Here is an 18,191-nt window from a genome sequence, read left to right on the forward strand (position 1 = left end):
CTGAAGGTGATCCTTGGTAAAGATTGCCACTCTACCATCTTTGGAAGATCTGTCTTGCCGAAAAAGGTTATAACCAGAAAGGTTAACATCAGTATTCAAAACACCCTTCCTTAAGCACGTCTCAGTAATGACCAACACATCTGGATTGGAGCTGTGAACCCACACTTTCAATTGATCCATTTTAGGTAATAAGCTTCTAGTGTTAACTTCCAAGGTGTAAGAAGGTAGAGTAGAGCGAGAGAGGGAGAGAGACAAGGAGATGATAGGGAGAGTGAGAAACAGTAAGGGAAGACACGTTGAATTGAACTGACCACTGAAGCCGGCTCGGCAGCTACAAACATATCCACTGGTCATATCCTTGCAGGTGCCACCGTTCATACACGGGTTGGACTCACACTCGTTGTTGTTGATGTCACAGTTAGGCCCACCCCAGCCAGAGTCACAGAAACACCTGTAGCTGGAATACAGATAGAGAATCAAATCAAATCAAATTTTATTGTCACATACACATGGTTAGCAGATGTTAATGCGAGTGTAGCGAAATGCTTGTGCTTCTAGTTCAGACAATGCAGTAATAACGAACAAGTAATCTAGCTAACAATTCCAAAAAAACTACTGTCTTATACACAGTGTAAGGGGATAAGGAATATGTACATAAGGATATATGAATGAGTGATGGTACAGAGCAGCATAGGCAAGATACAGTAGATGAAATCGAGTACAGTATAACATATGAGATGAGTATGTAAACAAAGTGGCATAGTTAAAGTGGCTAGTGATACATGTATTACATAAGGATGCAGTCGATGATATAGAGTACAGTAAATATGTATGCATATGAGATGAATAATGTAGGGTAAGTAACATTATATAAGGTAGCATTGTTTAAAGTGGCTAGTGATATATTTACATCATTTCCCATCAATTCCCATTATTAAAGTGGCTGGAGTTGAGTCAGTGTCATTGACAGTGTGTTGGCAGCAGCCACTCAATGTTAGTGGTGGCTGTTTAACAGTCTGATGGCCTTGAGATAGAAGCTGTTTTTCAGTCTCTCGTCCCAGCTTTGATGCACCTGTACTGACCTCGCCTTCTGGATGACAGCGGGGTGAACAGGCAGTGGCTCGGGTGGTTGATGTCCTTGATGATCTTTATGGCCTTCCTGTAGCATCGGGTGGTGTAGGTGTCCTGGAGGGCAGGTAGTTTGCCAACGGTGATGCGTTGTGCAGACCTCACTACCCTCTGGAGAGCCTTACGGTTGAGGGCGGTGCAGTTGCCATACCATGGCGGTGATACAGCCCGCCAGGATGCTCTCGATTGTGCATCTGTAGAAGTTTGTGAGTGCTTTTGGTGACAAAAGGGAGTACAGGAGAGGGCTCAGAACGCACCCTTGTGGGGCCCCAGTGTTGAGGATCAGCGGGGAGGAGATGTTGCCTACCCTCACCACCTGGGGGCGGCCCGTCAGGAAGTCCAGTACCCAGTTGCACAGGGCGGGGTCGAGACCCAGGGTCTCGAGCTTGATGACGAGCTTGGAGGGTACTATGGTGTTGAATGCCGAGCTGTAGTCGATGAACAGCATTCTCACATAGGTATTCCTCTTGTCCAGATGGGTTAGGGCAGTGTGCAGTGTGGTTGAGATTGCATTGTCTGTGGACCTATTTGGGCGGTAAGAAAATTGGAGTGGGTCTAGGGTGTCAGGTAGGGTGGAGGTGATATGGTCCTTGGCTAGTCTCTCAAAGCACTTCATGATGACGGATGTGAGTGCTACACGTCGTTTAGCTCAGTTACCTTAGCTTTCTTGGGAACAGGAACAATGGTGGCCCTCTTGAAGCATGTGGGAACAGCAGACTGGTATAGGGATTGATTGAATATGTCCGTAAACACACCGGCCAGCTGGTCTGCGCATGCTCTGAGGGAGCGGCTGGGGATGCCGTCTGGGCCTGCAGCCTTGCGAGGGTTAACACGTTTAAATGTCTTACTCACCTCGGCTGCAGTGAAGGAGAGACCGCATGTTTTCGTTGCAGGCCGTGTCAGTGGCACTGTATTGTCCTCAAAGCAGGCAAAAAAGTTATTTAGTCTGCCTGGGAGCAAGACATCCTGGTCCGTGACTGGGCTGGATTTCTTCCTGTAGTCCGTGATTGACTGTAGACCCTGCCACATGCCTCTTGTGTCTGAGCCGTTGAATTGAGATTCTACTTTGTCTCTGTACTGGCGCTTAGCTTGTTTGATAGCCTTGCGGAGGGAATAGCTGCACTGTTTGTATTCGGTCATGTTACCAGACACCTTGCCCTGATTAAAAGCAGTGGTTCGCGCTTTCAGTTTCACACGAATGCTGCCATCAATCCACGGTTTCTGATTAGGGAATGTTTTAATCGTTGCTATGGGAACGACATCTTCAAAGCACGTTCTAATGAACTCGCACACCGAATCAGCGTATTCGTCAATGTTGTTATCTGACGCAATACGAAACATCTCCCAGTCCACGTGATGGAAGCAGTCTTGGAGTGTGGAGTCAGCTTGGTCGGACCAGCGTTGGACAGACCTCAGCGTGGGAGCCTCTTGTTTTAGTTTATGTCTGTAGGCAGGGATCAACAAAATGGAGTCGTGGTCAGCTTTTCCGAAAGGGGGGCGGGGCAGGGCCTTATATGCGTCGCGGAAGTTAGAGTAACAATGATCCAAGGTCTTTCCACCCCTGGTTGTGCAATCGATATGCTGATAAAATTTAGGGAGTCTTGTTTTCAGATTAGCCTTGTTAAAATCCCCAGCTACAATGAATGCAGCCTCCGGATAAATTGTTTCCAGTTTGCAGAGAGTTAAATAAAGTTTGTTCAGAGCCATCGATGTGTCTGCTTGGGGGGGGGGGTATATACGGCTGTGATTATAATCGAAGAGAATTCTCTTGGTAGATAATGCAGTCTACATTTGATTGTGAGGAATTCTAAAATCAGGTGAACACAAGGATTTGAGTTCCTGTATGTTTCTTTCATCACACCATGTCACGTTGGCCATAAGGCATACGCCCCCACCCCTCTTCTTACCAGAAAGATGTTTGTTTCTGTCGGCGCGATGCGTGGAGAAACCCGTTGGCTGCACCACTTCGGATAGCGTCTCTCCGGTGAGCCACGTTTCCGTGAAGCAAAGAACGTTACAGTCTCTGATGTCCCTCTGGAATGCTACCCTTGCTCGGATTTCATCTTGTTGTCAAGAGACTGGACATTGGCAGGAAGAATGCTAGGGAGTGGTGCGCGATGTGCTCGTCTCCGGAGTCTGACCAGAAGACCGCCTCGTTTCCCTCTCTTTCGGAGTAGTTTTTTTGGGTCGCTGCATAGGATCCGCTCCGTTGTACTGTTTGTAAGGCAGAACACAGGATCCGCGTCGCGAAAAACATATTCTTGGTCGTACTGATGGTGAGTTGACGCTGATCTTATATTCAGTAGTTCTTCTCGACTGTATGTAATGAAACCTAAGATGACCTGGGGTACTAATGTAAGAAATAACACGTAAAAAAACAAAAAAACTGCATAGTTTCCTAGGAACGCGAAGCGAGGCGGCCATCTCTGTCGGCGCCGGAAGTACTGAAAGGTAGTACTGTCGGCGCCGGAAGTACTGAAAGGTAAGCGCGCATGTGTGTGTGCGCGTGCGTGCGTGTGTGTTTGCTCACCCATTGAGCAGATCCTGGCAGCGACCATGAATGCAGGGGTTGCTGCCACACTCGTCCACCTGCAACAGACAGGTGGCATCACTGTAGCCCTCTGGGCACAGGCATGTGAAGCTGTTGATGCCATCGATGCAGGTGCCACCATTGTGACAGGGGTTGATGGCACACTCATCGGTATTGATGTTGCACATGGCGCCTGAAAATCCAACACAGCAAGGGGTGAGTTTTGATTCATATATGGCCATTGTTTAAAGAAACCACAGCTGGACATAGTGTTTTCTTCTCCCTCTCTCACTCTCTATTCCTTTGTTAGTTGCTGAGGTGATGGGGGAGTCTGCACAACACACAGGGCCACATTACTAAAGGGTGTATGGAGGCAGGGTGAGGCTGCCTGGCTAGCCACTGGAGATTAGCAGTGAGGCCTTTCCCTCTCCCTACCCATTGAATAATAAGATGTGCTCTGGTAAGGAGGGAGAAGGAATGTTTCAGCTGGATCTGAGGGGGTGTAAGCTCAGATATTTTATACCAGTGACAATGGGACACACAAAGCCTCTCGCCACCCCCTCCTCCTCGCCTCATAGGGGGAACTGTGGAGGGAGGGCGGGCCACCTTAACCCAGGGCTGGTAAGGAGAAACAGAATGGCCAGGCCCCATTTCACACCCTGGTGAGCAACAATTACATCCCCCCCTCCCCCATCAATCAGAAAGGGGAGGGCCCAACTGCCTGCCCTACAACTACAATGGCCCTCTGTCTGTGAGCCCTGCCCCTCAACACTCACACAACAGAGGAAAGAGGACAAAAAGATAGAGGAGCAAGGGGGCAGCAGCAGCTTGCCTGCAAACCCTAAGAGTTTATTAAATATTCACAGACACACACACAAATGTGACACGTACGTGCACACACACACACACACAGACAAGTAGAGACAACAGGTCCTACAGGGTTTGGAAACAGGAGCCCCATGGGAATAAGTGGACTGGAATTGTTATTCCACAAATGGTTTGGGATAAATAATCACCTTTTCTTCACTGACACCGGGAAAAACATATAAAAAGGGCCAATGTAAAAACACTTCATATACAGACCAGGTGCAGCAGGTGTGTGTGTGTGTGTGTGTGTGTGTGTGTGTGTGAGAGAGAGAGTAGTTGCATGTGTGTGTATCAGGTTTGGGGCTGCCTCTCTGTTCTCCCGCCTTGTCCCACACAGCGAATGTGACACCACTTCTTTTTCAGTCAGCTCACTGGCCACCTGTCCCTCTCCCTTCCACCTTTCTTCCACCTGCCCCAGATTCTCCCGTCGACCCAGTGCTCACCTGCGTAACCTGGCTCACATGCACACTCATAGCTGTTGATCTTGTCAATGCACCTCCCGTAGTCACAGGGCTTGCTCTTACAGTCATCCAGATTCACCTCACAGTTAAAGCCTGTCAAACAACCAAAGTAGGGGGTACAATGTTACTAACACTGGCAGAGCTTCACACATATGCCTGGATGTGGCTGCCTGTGTTGGAAAATATGTAGGATTGTAGTATGGTGTGTGCATGCGTATGTCTGTATATGTGTGTATGTGCGTGTCTGTCTTCCTGTGTGGATGCGTATTTCTGTGTGTGTGTGTGTGTGTGTGTGTCTGTCTTCCTGTGTGGATGCGTATCTCTGTGTGTGTGTGTGTGTATGTGCGTGTCTGTCTTCCTGTGTGGATGCGTATCTCTGTGTGTGTGTGTGTGTGTGTATGTGCGTGTCTGTCTTCCTGTGTGGATGCGTATCTCTGTGTCTGTGTGTGTGTGTCTGTGTCTGTCTGTGTGTGTGTGTGTGTTCTTGTACCTGCAGTGCCCTTGGGGCAGGTGCAGATGTAAGTGTTCTCCCTGTCCTGACAGGTGCCTCCGTTCTGACATGGCTGGCTGAGACACTCATTGATGTTGGTCTCACACAGGCGGCCCGTGTAACCAGGGTGACAGTAGCAGGTGAAGGTGGCCAGGCCGTCCTTACACGTGCCATAGTGACAGGGGTCCGAGTAACACTCGTTGATGTCAGTCTCACAGTGCTGTCCAGAGTAACCTGGAAAGGAGGAGAAGGTAGAGAGTTCAAAACCTTTCTCCAGAAGTGTGCCCTCGTTCACTCCCCCTCGTGCATTTCAAAAGCATTAGATTGGTGCAAGCATAGCTGGAAGGAGTTTCCACCATATTCCTCACACCAATCCAATCCAATCTAAATCCATGAAAGGGAGTGTATGAGAGCACATTTCAGAATAAGGGTAGAGAATCAGAACATAGCTTATGTTCTAGGATGATGAGGTCTTATTGAGGGAGAAATTCCGCCGAACCAAAGGAAGCCTATCGATGAACAGGAGTAGGCTTGGCCTTGGTTCTTGTAACCACCCTATAAAGTGTATTAATTTAAACACAAAAATTGAGCCTCAAACCGTTCTGACCATGTGCAGGCCGACTGTACCTTCAGTGCATTCACATGAGTACTTGTTAGGGCCGTCGGTACACTTGGCTCCGTTCATGCAGGGCGTGCTGGCACACTCATCGATGTCAACCTGACATAGACCACCAGAGAAGCCTGGACAGGGAAGAATATATATCAGCCATATACCTTTTTGTTGTTGTTTTCTGTGCTGTTTTGCTATTCTTACCGTTTTGTTATTTGTCTCGTATCGACTACACATCTCAGTTTTATTTGTTAATCTTTGTACTATTTTTACCCCCTTTTCTCCCCAATTTCATAATATCCAATTGGTAGTTACAGTCTTGTCCCATTGCTGCAACTCCCCTACGGACTCGAGAGAGGCGAAGGTTCGAGAGCCATGCCTCCTCCGAAACACGACCCTGCCAAACCGCACTGCTTCTTGACACACTGCTCGCTTAAGCCGGAAGCCAGCCGCACCAATGTGTCGGAGGAAACACCATCCAGCTGGCGACCGAAGTCAGCTTGCAGGCGCCCGGCCTGCCACAGGTGTCACTAGTGCACGATGGTACAAGGACATCCTGGCCGGCCAAGCCCTCGCAAATTGTGCGCCGTCTTATGGGACTCCCGGTCACGGCCAGCGTTGACACAGCCTGTGATCGAACCTGGGTCTGTCGTGATGCCTCAAGCACTGTGATGCAGTGCCTTAGACCGCTGTGGCACTCGGGAGGCCCGGGACATTTTTTTTAGATTCAAATCCTGTGTTGTCTTGGAAAGCCTTTACACTATGATATATTAAAAGATGCACATTTCTCAAGTCTCGTACGCGACCACTAGATTTTCACCCCTGCAAGCAGTACAATCTAAACAGAATTGTCTCTTCAAGCCAAATGCTCATACAGTAGTTTTTTTTTTATAGCAGAACAATGTTTTGAAACAGCACAAATGTAGACATTTTCCTTTTAGTTGAATATGTTTTATTGGGTTTCTCTCTGAAAGTGCACTAATACAATCTGAAATTGACGCCGTAGCATGAAAAAAAATTAAGGAATCTCAGAACAATGCACTGGCAAGCTGGATCAACTCCCCAGTGAATTAACAGTTTTCAGTCGGAATTTGTTCTACCTCATGTAATGATTTGCATATTGATAGCCTGGTTTGTCCTAAGGTATTGATAGCCTGGTTTGTCCTAAGGTATTGAAGCCTGGTTTGTCCTAAGGTATTGAAGCCTGGTTTGTCCTAAGGTATTGAAGCCTGGTTTGTCCTAAGGTATTGAAGCCTGGTTTGTCCTAAGGTATTGAAGCCTGGTTTGTCCTAAGGTATTGAAGCCTGGTTTGTCCTAAGGTATTGAAGCCTGGTTTGTCCTAAGGTATTGAAGCCTGGTTTGTCCTAAGGTATTGAAGCCTGGTTTGTCCTAAGGTATTGATAGCCTGGTTTGTCCTAAGGTATTGAAGCCTGGTTTGTCCTAAGGTATTGAAGCCTGGTTTGTCCTAAGGTATTGAAGCCTGGTTTGTCCTAAGGTATTGAAGCCTGGTTTGTCCTAAGGTATTGAAGCCTGGTTTGTCCTAAGGTATTGAAGCCTGGTTTGTCCTAAGGTATTGAAGCCTGGTTTGTCCTAAGATATTGAAGCCTGGTTTGTCCTAATGTAACTTAAATATGCTAAAGTTATAACGTACGCCTAAAAGATATCGTTATCGTTAGATAACGTTATCTGAATGTAATTGCGCTCTTAATTATTTTACCACATCTTTCAAACATAATCCAGCCTTTATTGTGGCTCTAAAGTGCATGAGTTAGAAGAGGGAAAAACGGAAAAAGGTTAAACTAATTTGCATCTAAAGTAGGTCTGGAGGACCCTGAACTTTATAACGACACCCCCCACAACACACACACACACACACACACACAACCCATATAGCAGGAGCTCCAAATACACACTTGCACACCCCACCACCCCTTATGCCCCCTTTAATTCCCAATTAAATAGCCAGCATCAGCTGCGCAAAAGTGGGGTTGTGATGGAGACCTGAATGAGGATGTGTTCAACCCTCAGTTCCGGAGCTTCTCTATTCGGGTTGTTTTGTTGCCTTTAAAGTTTTGTAGCCTAAGAGAGTTTACCCAGGATCAGATCCACTCTTTGCGTCCGTGGACTACACCTCTCCGTTCTTCGTGGCCTTTCTGATTGGATTGTCTGACTGACTGACTGACTGACTACAACCTTTTTGTATACGGTATTTCATTTGTATTGATGTGATGTATACTGTGATGATTTATGTAGTTAGTTGTAGTTGAGGACTTAGTAAGAGTTGATACGCTTTAAAGTTCTGTGGTAAAATAATTGTTATATTGATTGTATGATTAATACTGGGTTTACGCTACACGGAATGAACGGACAAACATTGCGTGACAAAAGTCACTTGAGTTCCCCGAACTCCTTTACCGGGCTGGACTCTTTTTAGGCCCGAGGTACAGGACATTTCTGGAGGAACCAGAATATAGTTGTTTTGGAAGTTCTTTCCAATGTTTTAAGGGTTTATGAAAAGTTTATTTCCATCCTGACTTTTACATAAGTCCTTTGTATTGGTGTAGACTTGACGGACCAGATGGGACTCATTCCCTCCCAAACCAAAAGGAGAAACCAATGTTTTCTCTGGTAGGCACAACCTACCTGGCACCCCTATAAATAATCACCTCAAGTCAAAACCGTTACACAACACACACACACACACACACACACACGGTAATCATTCACTTTACTTCACCCTCCAGTGACCCCACTTCCACCCAAAACCTATCAGGAGCTGAGGACCCCCACCCCCCATCTACTCCTCAAACCCTCTCTCCCTGTACACCTTCCTTCCTCCATTCCTCCTTTCATTCATCAATTCCTTCCTCCCGCCAACTCTCTCTCTGGGCCATCTCTCTCACCTTTGTGGCACTCGCAGTGGAAGGAGTTGATCCTGTCGATGCACTTCCCGTTGTTCAGACAGGGCATGCTGGCACACTCGTCAGTGTTGATCTGGCAAAACACCCCCTCATAACCTGAACACACACATGTTTATGACAATATTACAGAAACAGTTTCAGGTCACACTACTTTGAGTTCACAGGCTCAAATATTTAGCCATTTTTAGATAGCTAGTATTGTCTTGTGTAGCAGGGGCAGAGAACTGAACTCCAATCATGAACAATTATTCTTACACCTAAAAACATGTCAAAGTGTCTATGTCAGTAAGACAGTGTTACAAACCTAAATATCCCCCTAAATGGTACATTTCAATGTGTCATTGTACCTGGCATGCAGATGCAGTGGAATCCTCCAATTTGGTCCAGGCATGTGGCATCGTTCTGACAGGGGTTGGACATGCACTCGTTGACATCCATCTCGCACCGCGGGCCCTCATAACCCTGGAGACACTTGCACTGGAACGAGCCTTTAGTGTTCAGGCAGCGCCCACCGTGCTCGCAAGGGTTGGCGCCTGAAACGTCAAACACAGGATCACCACTTATATCCCCACTTTCAGCCTGTGCAATTTCTCTATCATTAATACAAGAGGTAGATATAAAGATCCTGTACTTCAGTGTTCTAATGCCAAAATACTACCAAAATGCATACGCGTCACACTGACAATTATTTATTTTTATTTAACCTTTATGTATCCAAGTTAGTCTAATTGAAAATCGCTCAAGGGAGTGTTTGGTAAATAGCACATTGGCAGAGTTTGTCATCCTGAATGTTCAGAGACGGGTATCTTTCTATAGAGATGAGAGAGGAGCAGAGAGAGAAGTCACTCACCTAAGGAACACTCGTCAATGTCCTGGTTGCATGCAGAGCCAGTGTAACCTGGAGGGCAGGTACAGATGGCTTTCCCGTTGACAGGATTGGTGTCACAGTTAGAGCCTTTTTGACACGGGTTACTGATGCAGGCATCATCAAGATGACACAGTAAACCTGAGGAAAGACAAATGATGATGAATTTGATTTTTATAGGTAGTGCATTTCCAGGGGTACAAAATGCTTTCTATTGTAAAGGGGGAGAATTGACTCACCTCATCAACTAACATTGTGAAGCACCAACCTGAAAATAGTCTCTCAATATTGTCAAGCAACTATCATGGGGGTGTAACCAGGCCACCTCAGTCCAGTGCGGCCTGGTGTGCAAAGCTCTCAACGGTTTCTTATTTGTAATCTTCCTCCAGTGTGTGTGTGTGTGTGTGTGTGTGTGTGTGTGTGTGTGTGTGTGTGTGTGTGTGTGGTTTGTGTGGGACAGGCGAGGTCGTAGTACCTGTGCGCCCATGTGGACACTCGCAGAAGAAGGAGGCTACGCGGTCGTGGCATGTGGCGCCGTGATAACAGGCTGCGCTGGCACAGTCGTCGATGTTCTCACTGCAGTCATCGCCCGTCCAGCCATTGACACAGACACAGTGAAAGCTGCCATAGGTGTCGTGGCAGGTACCGCCGTTCTGGCACGTGTTTGGCATCATCTCACACTCATCCACATTCTCGGTACAGAACTGGCCTAGAGAGCAGAGGGCAACGATTACATTATGCAGGGGCCATAAGAGATTGATATAGGGACAATGTGGAATCTCAAGTTAATTTATTTCCAGAGACCTTGTCCATCTTGAAGATTGGAGGTTACCTGTAAAGTGAGGGGGGCACTGGCAGTTGTAGGTGTTGACCCCATCCACACACAAGCCACCATTCTGACAGTTGTGGCCTGGGCAGTCATCAATGTTGTGATCACAATTCTGACTTGTAAATCCTGAGAGTGAGTGAGAGAGCGTGAGAGTTGAGAGAGGGGGAGAAAGAAGAGACAATAGGGAAAGAAAAGGGAAAAAGAGACATGTCATTCATAGAAACCAGTAACAATTTCACTACACATAATTCAGACCCACCTTTCTTCTTATTGTTACAATCCTTTATAACCAGAGATAAGATCTGCATATTCCCATGGCCATCTGCTTGAATCTACCTCCTTGTACGCTTCAAAGGCTCCCTGCGTAGTGTGTAGCCATTTTACAAATCAAAACTCAGGTTAACGATCAACCCAAAGCGGCGTAGGTTTCCTGCTCGCCTCACTCTCTGTCTGCATTCTATCACAAAGATACACGAGAGTGGCACGCCGTGGGTTACATTTTAACTCTTAGTTAAATGTTAAAATGCATGCACACACACACACACACATTTATCCAAACCGTCCTTCACTCAGAACCTTTAGGATTGGTCTACGGGTGACTGAACTTTGATTCCCACTGAAATCTCAACCTTTAGGCCAACAACACCAACTGCATGCTTCACTATCATCAGGAGGATGGAATGAAGGAAAAATCTGGGAATACCGTCTGTTTCTGAGCCGCTGGGAATGAGGGAGTCTCGGCAGCTGCATGCAGAACTCCACAGCAGAGCCACAGACACAACCACCATGCATGAACCACCATTAGGGCTGTGGCGGTCATGGCATCCTTTTCAGCCGGTGATTGTCATGCAAATAACTGCCGGCCTCACGGTAATTGACCAATAAATTACCATAAACACATTTAGCATCTCCTGGCTACCATGAATAGCCTACAAACCACTGATACAGACCATTGGAACAATTACATGAATCCATTTAATATAGACTACAATTAAGCCATTATTTATTTTAGACAGGATTAAAGAAACATGATATGAAGAAAATGTAATCTATTTCAGAAGAACAGAATATAATATTCTGAGTTGTCCTTATGTTAGGCCCTGATCTGGCTATGCCATATGGCTGTGGGCTAAACAGTTCATTTAACAGACAAGATTAGTTTAGAAGTGTATATTATTTTATAGAATGAAGAATACAGCTGAATAAAATAGAAAGGATATTTTCTCCAAAAGATTTCCGAGGGAGTGCGCACATGCAGCTATTCTGTGTTGAGCAGTTAACAAAGAAACAGGTCCTCCTAAATGTTTTTAATATGCAAGCATAAGCAGCGAGGCCATAAGGCTAGGAGAATCTTTTCCTAAAGTATATTGAATTAAATGCCAAAATTACAGTGCATTCGGAAAGCATTTAATTTTTCCACATTGTTACGTTACAGCCTTTTCTAAAAATGGATTCAAAATACAGTTGAAGTCGGAGGTTTACATACACTTTAGCCAAATACATTTAATTCCTGACATTTAATCCTAGTAAAAATTCCTTGTTTTAGGTCAGTTAGGATCACCACTTTATTTTAAGAATTTTCAGAAAAATAGTAGAGTGATTTATTTCAGCTTTTATTTCTTTCATCACATTCCCAGTGGGTCAGAAGTTTACATACACTCAATTAGTATTTGGTAGCATTGCCTTTACATTGTTTAACTTGGGTCAAACATTTTGGGTAGCCTTCCACAATAAGTTGGGTGAATTTTGGCCCATTCCTCCTGACAGAGCTGGTGTAACTGAGTAGGTTTTGTAGACCTCCTTGCTTGCACACGCATTTTCAGTTCTGCCCACAAATGTTCTATAGGATTGAGGTCAGGGCTTTGTGATGGCCACACCAATACCTTGACTTTGTTGTCCTTCAGCGAATTTTCCACAACTTTGGAAGTATGCTTGGGGTCATTGTCCATTTGGGAGATCCATGTGTGACCAAGCTTCCTGACTGATGTCTTGAGATGTTGCTTCAATATATGCACATCATTTCCCCCCTCATGATACCATCTATTTTGTGAAGTGCACCTTTGCCCTCTGCAGCATAGCACCCACACAACATGAAGCTGCCACCCCCGTGCTTCATGGTTGGGATGATGTTCTTCGGCTTGCAAGCATCCCCCCCATTTCCTCCAAACATAACAATGGTCAATATGGCAAAACAGTTCTATTTTTGTTTCATCAGACCAGAGGCCATTTCTCCAAAAAGTATGATCTTTGTCCCCATGTGCAGTTGCAAACCGTAGTCTGGATTTTTTTGGGCGGTTTTGGAGCAGTGGCCTCTTTCTTGCTGAGCAACCTTCCAGGTTATGTCGATATAGTACTCGTTTTACTGTGGATATAGATACTTTTGGTTTCCTCCAGCCAGCATCTTCCTTTGCTGTTGTTCTGAGATTGATTTGCACTTAATGCACATTCATCTCTAGGAGACAGAACGGGTCTTCATCCTGAGCGGTATGACAGCTGCGTGGTTCCATGGTGTTTATACTTGCGTACCATTGTTTGTACAGATGAACGTGGGACATTCAGGCATTTGGAAATTGCTCCCAAGGATGAACCAAACTTGTGGAGACTACAACTTTTTTTCTGGGGTCTTGTCTGATTTTTTTTGATTTTCCCATGATGTCAAGCAAAGAGGCACTGAGTTTGAAGGTAGGCCTTGAAAAACATACCCAGGTGCACCTCCAATTGACTCCAATTATTTCAATTAGCCTATCAGAAGCTTCTAAAGTCCAGACACAATTTTCTGGAGTTTTCCAAGCTGTTTAAAGGCACAGTCAACTTAGTGTATGTAAACTTCTGACCCACAGTGAATTATAAGTGTAATAATCTGTCTGTAAACAATTGTTGGAAACATTACTTGTGTCATGCACAAAGTAGATGTCCTAACCGACTTGCCAAAACTATAGTTTGTTAACAAGAAATGTGTGGAGTGGTTGAAAAACGAGTTTAATGACCTAAGTGTTTGTAAACTTCTGACTTCAACTGTACATGTAAACTTCTGACTTCAACTGTATATTTTTCATCAGTTGACAGCGCATGTCAGAGCAAAAACCAAGTCATGAGGTCGAAGGAATTGTTCGTAGAGCTCTGAGACAGGTTTGTGTCGAGGCACCGATCTGAGGAAGGGTACCAACACATTTCTGCAGCATTGAAGGTCCCCGAAGAACACAGTGGCCTCCCTAATTCTTAAATGGAAGAAGTTTGGAACCAGCAAGACTCTTCCTAAAGCTGGCCACCCGCACAAACTGAGCAATCAGGGGAGAGGGACCTTGGTGAGGGAGGTGACCAAGAAGCCAATGACCACTCTGATAGAACTCTAGAGCTCCTCTGTGGAGATGGGAGAACATTCCAGAAGGACAACCATGTCTGCAGCACTCCACCAATCAGGCCTTTATGGTAGAGTGGCCAGATAGAAGCCACTCCTCAGTAAAAGGCACGTGACAGCCCAAAAGGCACCTAAAGGACTCTCAGACCATGAGAAACAAGATTCTCTGGTCTGATGAAACCAATGTTGAACTTTTTGTCCTGAATGCCAAGCGTCACATCTGGAGGAAACCTAACATCATCCCTACAGTGAAGCATGTTGGTGGCAGCATCATGTTGTGGGGATGTTTTTCAGCAGCAGGGACAGAGTCTAGTCAGGATCAAGGGAAAGATGAACGGAGTACAGAGAGACCCTTGATGAAGAGCACTCAGGACCTCAGACTGGGGCGAAGGTTCCCCTTCCAACAGGACAACGACCCTAAGCACACAGCCAAGACAATGCAGGAGTGGCTTCAGGACAAGTCTCTGAATGTCCTTGAGATCTCTGGAGAGACCTGAAAATAGTTGTGCAGCGACGCTCCCCATCCAACCGGACAGAGCTTGAGAGGATCTGCAGAGAGGAATGGGAGAAACTCCCAAAATACAGGTGTGCCAAGCTTGTAGCGTCATACTCAAGAAGGCCTGAGGCTGTTAAAAACTTCTTAGGGCTGAGATCCAGCTAACGGGATCGATATGACAACAGCCAGTGAAAGTGCAGGGCGACAAATTCAAAACAACAGAAATCTCATAATTAAAATTCCTCAGACATACAAGTATTTCACACCATTTTAAAAGATACACCTCTTGTTAATCCCACCAGTGTCCGATTTCAAATAGGCTTTACGGCGAAAGCCCCACAAACGATTATGTTAGGTCAGAGCCAAGTCACAGAAAACCACAGCCATAAATCAGAAATAGAGAGAGAATTCATTACTAACCTTTGATGATCTTCATCAGATGACACTCATAGGACTTCATGTTACACAATACATGTATGTTTTGTTCGATAAAGTTAATACTTAAATAAGAAAATTTCAGTATACATTGGCGCGTTTTCAGTAGTTTCAAAAACATCCAGTGATTTTGCAGAGAGCCACCTCAATTTACAGAAATACTCATAATAAACATTGATAAAAAGATACAACTATTAGGCACGGAATTATAGATCCACTTCTCCTTAATGCAACCGCTGTCAGATTTCAAAAAAGCTTTAGGGAAAAAGCAAACCATGCAATAATCTGAGTACGGCGCTCAGAGCCCAAACAAGCCAAAAATATATCCACCATATTGTGCAGTCAACAGAAGTCAGAAGTAACATTATAAACATTCACTTACCTTTGATGATCTTCATCAGAATGCACTCCCAGGAATCCCAGTTCCACAATAAATGTTTGTTTTGTTTGATAATGTCCAAATAGCTACTTTTGTTAGTGCGTTTTGTAAACAAATCCAAACTCACGAAGCGCTTTCACTAGGAGCAGACGAAATGTCAAAAAATTCCGTTACAGTCCGTAGAAACATGTCAAACGATGTATAGAATCAATCTTTAGGATGTTTTTAACATAAATCTTCAATAATGTTCCAACTGGAGAATTCCTTTGTCTTCAGAAATGCAGCTAACTCTCACGTGAACGAGCGTCACAAGCTCAAGGCATTCTGGCAGAGCACTGACTCTTTCCCCTCTCATTCTGCCCCACTTTACAGTAGAAGCATCAAACACGGTTCTAAAGACTGTTGACATCTAGTGGAAGCCTTAGGAAGTGTAACATGACCAAAATCCCACTGTATCTTCAATAGGGAATGAGTTGAAAAACAACCAACCTCAGATTTCCCACTTCCTGGTTGGATTTCTTCTCAGGTTTTTGCCTGCCATATGAGTTCTGTTATACTCACAGACATCATTCAAACAGGTTTAGAAACTTCAGTGTTTTCTATCCAAATATACTAATACTATGCATATATTAGTAACTGGGACAGAGTAGCAGACAGTTTACTCGCGGCACTTTATTCATCCAAGCTACTCAATTCTACCCCAGCCATAAGAAGTTAACGCTGCCAAAGGTGCTTCAACAAAGTACTGAGTAAAGGGCCTGAATACTTATGTAAATGTGATATTACATTTTTTATTTCTATACATACATATAAAATGTCTAAAAAACAGTTTTTGCTTTGTCATTATGGGGTATTGTGTGTAGTGAGATAAGGGGGAGAAAAACAATGTAATACATTTTAGAATAAGGCTGTAATGTAACAAAATGTGGAAAAAGTCAAGGGGTCGGAAAACTTTCCGAATGCACTTTCTGTTGAAAGGTGAACCCCAGTCTGAGGGGCGATAGGCTAATTAGCATACATTAAAAAGAATTGTCTACTAAAGCATGACTTGGATCAGTAGCTTCTTTAAAAAATACATAGTGCCTAACAGTCAGAAGGAAAGGCAGCGCGTGCAATTTGGGAAGATTATTGTTGAGTTGCAACGTCCTGAAAAGATGAGCGGCTAAGCCAGCCATATTGCCATATTTCATAATACATTGCAGAAAAACATACTTTGGTAAGCAAATGGTTATTGCTGTAAAGAGAACACAATAAAAAAATGTCGTATCAAAATTCTCAACGTAATCGACCGAACAACAGTATAGCCTATATTATTGGCACAGAACATATTCACTATTCATCATTGTTGGGTCAGTGCTACTTAAAGGTTCTCTTTTTACAATTTCCTCCTCCAGTTTAGATGAACGTCATATTCTGTGTCTCGCCTTCTCTTAGGCCTATTATATGGTCGTTTTTATTGTATCTACTTGTCAGTATCAGTCGAGTAGGCTAACTTGTAATTTGCTGAATAAAAAATATGATGCTAATGTCTCCAGTCATATAATGTATAGTAGAATTTGATGAAATGTGTTTATAAAAAGGCAACATTTTCCCATGCAAAGAAAGAAAATGTACAGTATCCAATATAGCCTAGGCCTAATCTACACTATAAGTGCTCAGCTATGCATTGAACGGTCGTTTTTTGCGAACAGTGATTGAGTTATATTATTAGCCTAAATGATGACCATCCAATCTACTCATTACTTTACAAACAGTATGCTATCTTACATAAGTCTGCAAATGCGATTATGCATGGAATGCTTTTTTATTAAGGGGAATCTTTATGGTGAAAATGTGCTTCACCAAACTTGAAACTCACGCGCCGCCTATGTATGCTAAGTTGTAAAGCGGATTTATGTTTATTTCATTTAAAGAATTGAACAACAAATATAGCAGCAAAAGAATCCTGGGATCGTTAAATAGTGGCCATCCAAAACTCTATTTTCAAATAGGCTATGTGCTCTCTAACTGTGTTCCAGGGGTCTTGGGCCTATAGGCTACAGTGCCGTGAAAAAGCACTTGTACCCTTTCTGATTTTCTGCATTTTTTGCAGATTTTTTTTATGCTGAATTTTTATCAGATCATCAACCAAAACCTAATATTAGATAAAGGGAACCTGAGTTTACAAATAACAAAACCAAAAGTATACTTATTTTCTTTATTTAACTAACAGAGTTATGCAACATCCAATTCCCGTGTGAAAAAGTAATTGTCTCCTGACACTCAATAACTGGTTGAGCCAACTTAAGCTGCAATGACTGCAACCAAATGGTCCCCGTAGTTCTTGATAAGTTGTGGAGGAATTTATCACAATACCACCCCCATGCTTGACCGTTGGTATGAGGTTCTTACTGTGAAATGCAGTGTTAGGTTTTCGCCAGACATAAATGGGACCCACCTCATCCAAAAAGTTGACAAGAAGCACATGGATGATCATCAAGACTCATGGAAGAACGTTCTATGGACAAATGAGTCAAAAGTATAACTTTTTGGACAACATGGGTACCATTATGCCTAACAAAAATCAAACACTGCATTCCACAGTAAGAACTTTATACCAATGGTCAAGCATGTTGGTGGAAGTGTGATGGATTGGGGATGCTTTGTTGCCTCAGGACCTGGACGAATTGCCTTAATAGAAGGAACCATGCTCTGCTCTGTATCAGATAATTCTATGGGAGAATGTCAGGCCATAATGTTTATGAGCTAAAGCTGAAGCGCAGCTGGGTCATGCAGCAAGACAATGATCCAAAACACACAATCAAGTCTACATGAAAATGGCT

At 44.3% G+C, this 18,191-nt stretch overlaps 1 protein-coding gene across 1 annotated transcript in view; it reads right to left on the reverse strand.

Annotated features, from left to right (window-relative positions):
- LOC109882970 (neurogenic locus notch homolog protein 1) overlaps positions 1–18,191 on the reverse strand; it is a 70,626-nt gene that overhangs the window by 26,638 nt on the left and 25,797 nt on the right. Inside the window, exons 5-14 of the mRNA XM_020475043.2 lie at positions 10,705–10,827; positions 10,348–10,581; positions 9,858–10,013; positions 9,355–9,540; positions 8,990–9,103; positions 6,104–6,217; positions 5,477–5,710; positions 4,969–5,079; positions 3,659–3,851; positions 312–457 (exon numbers count right to left, since the gene is read on the reverse strand). Coding sequence (XP_020330632.1) covers positions 312–457; positions 3,659–3,851; positions 4,969–5,079; positions 5,477–5,710; positions 6,104–6,217; positions 8,990–9,103; positions 9,355–9,540; positions 9,858–10,013; positions 10,348–10,581; positions 10,705–10,827 — 1,611 coding nt within the window. The remainder of the gene's footprint in view (positions 1–311; positions 458–3,658; positions 3,852–4,968; positions 5,080–5,476; positions 5,711–6,103; positions 6,218–8,989; positions 9,104–9,354; positions 9,541–9,857; positions 10,014–10,347; positions 10,582–10,704; positions 10,828–18,191) is intronic.

Source organism: Oncorhynchus kisutch, linkage group LG23 (assembly GCF_002021735.2).
Source record: "Oncorhynchus kisutch isolate 150728-3 linkage group LG23, Okis_V2, whole genome shotgun sequence".
In the NCBI taxonomy this organism is placed as follows: domain Eukaryota; kingdom Metazoa; phylum Chordata; class Actinopteri; order Salmoniformes; family Salmonidae; genus Oncorhynchus; species Oncorhynchus kisutch.